General features: G+C 59.8%; 2 protein-coding genes; one reads left to right on the top strand and one right to left on the bottom strand.

Annotated features, from left to right (window-relative positions):
* The first annotated feature begins 385 nt into the window (after nt 1-385).
* Nucleotides 386-769, top strand: CHC_T00000424001 (hypothetical protein). The gene has a single exon (XM_005710068.1). It carries the CDS (start codon nt 386-388, stop codon nt 767-769), a length of 384 nt encoding a protein of 127 aa, XP_005710125.1.
* Nucleotides 770-843: 74 nt separating this feature from the next.
* Nucleotides 844-1,383, bottom strand: part of CHC_T00000423001 (hypothetical protein) — a 978-nt gene continuing 438 nt past the window's right edge. Inside the window, 2 exon segments of the mRNA XM_005710067.1 lie at nt 844-885; nt 886-1,383. The exon segment at nt 886-1,383 is cut by the window's right edge and continues 438 nt beyond it. Coding sequence (XP_005710124.1) covers nt 886-1,383 — 498 coding nt within the window. The 3' untranslated portion in view covers nt 844-885.

The following is a 1,383-nucleotide window of genomic DNA, read 5'->3' as shown; positions in this document are numbered from 1 at the left end:
CGGTGGAAGCAATCTCCCGTGGCGGGTGCTCCCCTGCGCGGCCAATGGGGCGGGGCGGGAGGCGGGGCGCGAGGAGAGAGGAGGCCGCGAAGGAGAGAGCACTAGTACTTGCCGCACGCAAGCGAGATTTTTGGGCAACCGGCGGGGCGCCGCGCGATCTGCGTCCGCATTGCGCAATGGAGGCGGAACCCTCCCCCAATGGCGTGCATCAAAAATGGCGTGCATCAAAAACCTACGACCGGGTCGCATGACGCCTTCTCTCCTGCCCGCTCGCGGTGACAGCCTGTCGCTGCCCCCGCGGACAGAAGGGGGGGCAGAAGGAGGGTTTCCGGCAGGGGTTTCCGGCAGCCCGGCCTCAATCACTTCTTTGGGCATGTGTCTTAACATGCCCCGTTTGCTGAGGTTTGCTTTGCTGCGGTTTGCTTTGCTTTGCCCGCCCAAACAAGTGATTTGGCGTGCTATGAGTGGCTCCTACGTTTTAATTTATGTGTTTAAGAAAAGCAAGGCCTTAAGAAGCATAACGGTATTTGTTAAGAATTTAAAAGTATTCCTGGCAAAACCGGGCAAGGCAAAGCAAAAACCAGCCTGTTCAGGGCGGCGCACTCGCTCGGAAGGAGCGTTTCCGGCATGTCGAATCTTACACGTGTACATAGCTCCACCGGTACTTCACACCGCCGTCGCTCCTCCCACAGTAAACACGACCAAGGTCTTGTTTGATGAGAGCCTCAGAGCCTGTCCCAACACAGCCATGTCTCTCTTTCCGATATGAGTCTCTCCTACACGGCAGGCCGCGTCTCTCTCCGGGCGCCCGTGGTTATACAGTAAATAGTGTGGACGCTCTTATCATACGCGATATGCATCGTGGTTTAATTAAAAATACAACTCTCAAGCAATTGAATTTGTTGAGAAACTCAAAATAATGCAACCTATCACAGTACGCCACATGTCCCGCCCGCTGCACCCAGACAATGCAGCACCGCCAATAGCGCCCCTCCGTACATTGCCACGTGCACTGTCGTATATGTGCATGTGCCCCACATGTCGAAAATGCCCCGCAAAATAACGGACATCCATCCTCTCCTTGCGACCACACCACAGCAACACTACCAAGGGTACTGTACACCCCGCCAAGCCTCGTGCCCGCATATGCGCCCCGTCGCCGAACGCCCTGCCCGGCTGCCCGGCTGCCCCGGCCCAACACACAAGCAACAACAACGCGCGAAACAACGCGCGCCGCGCCGCGCCACGCCGCCTACGCGACCGGCACGCCCGCGGCGCGGCGCGAGCCGCCAGTCTCCAGCGCGGAGGAGCCGCCGGCGGCTTGCGCGCGCGAGAGCGCGAGCGGCTGCCTGCACGGCGCGCACGGCGCGCGCGCAAAGGGCC

Source organism: Chondrus crispus, genomic scaffold (assembly GCF_000350225.1).
Source record: "Chondrus crispus Stackhouse genomic scaffold, scaffold_517, whole genome shotgun sequence".
NCBI lineage: Eukaryota > Rhodophyta > Florideophyceae > Gigartinales > Gigartinaceae > Chondrus > Chondrus crispus.
Note: the sequence above shows the minus strand (reverse complement) of the source record. Positions and strands in the feature narration are given on the sequence as shown.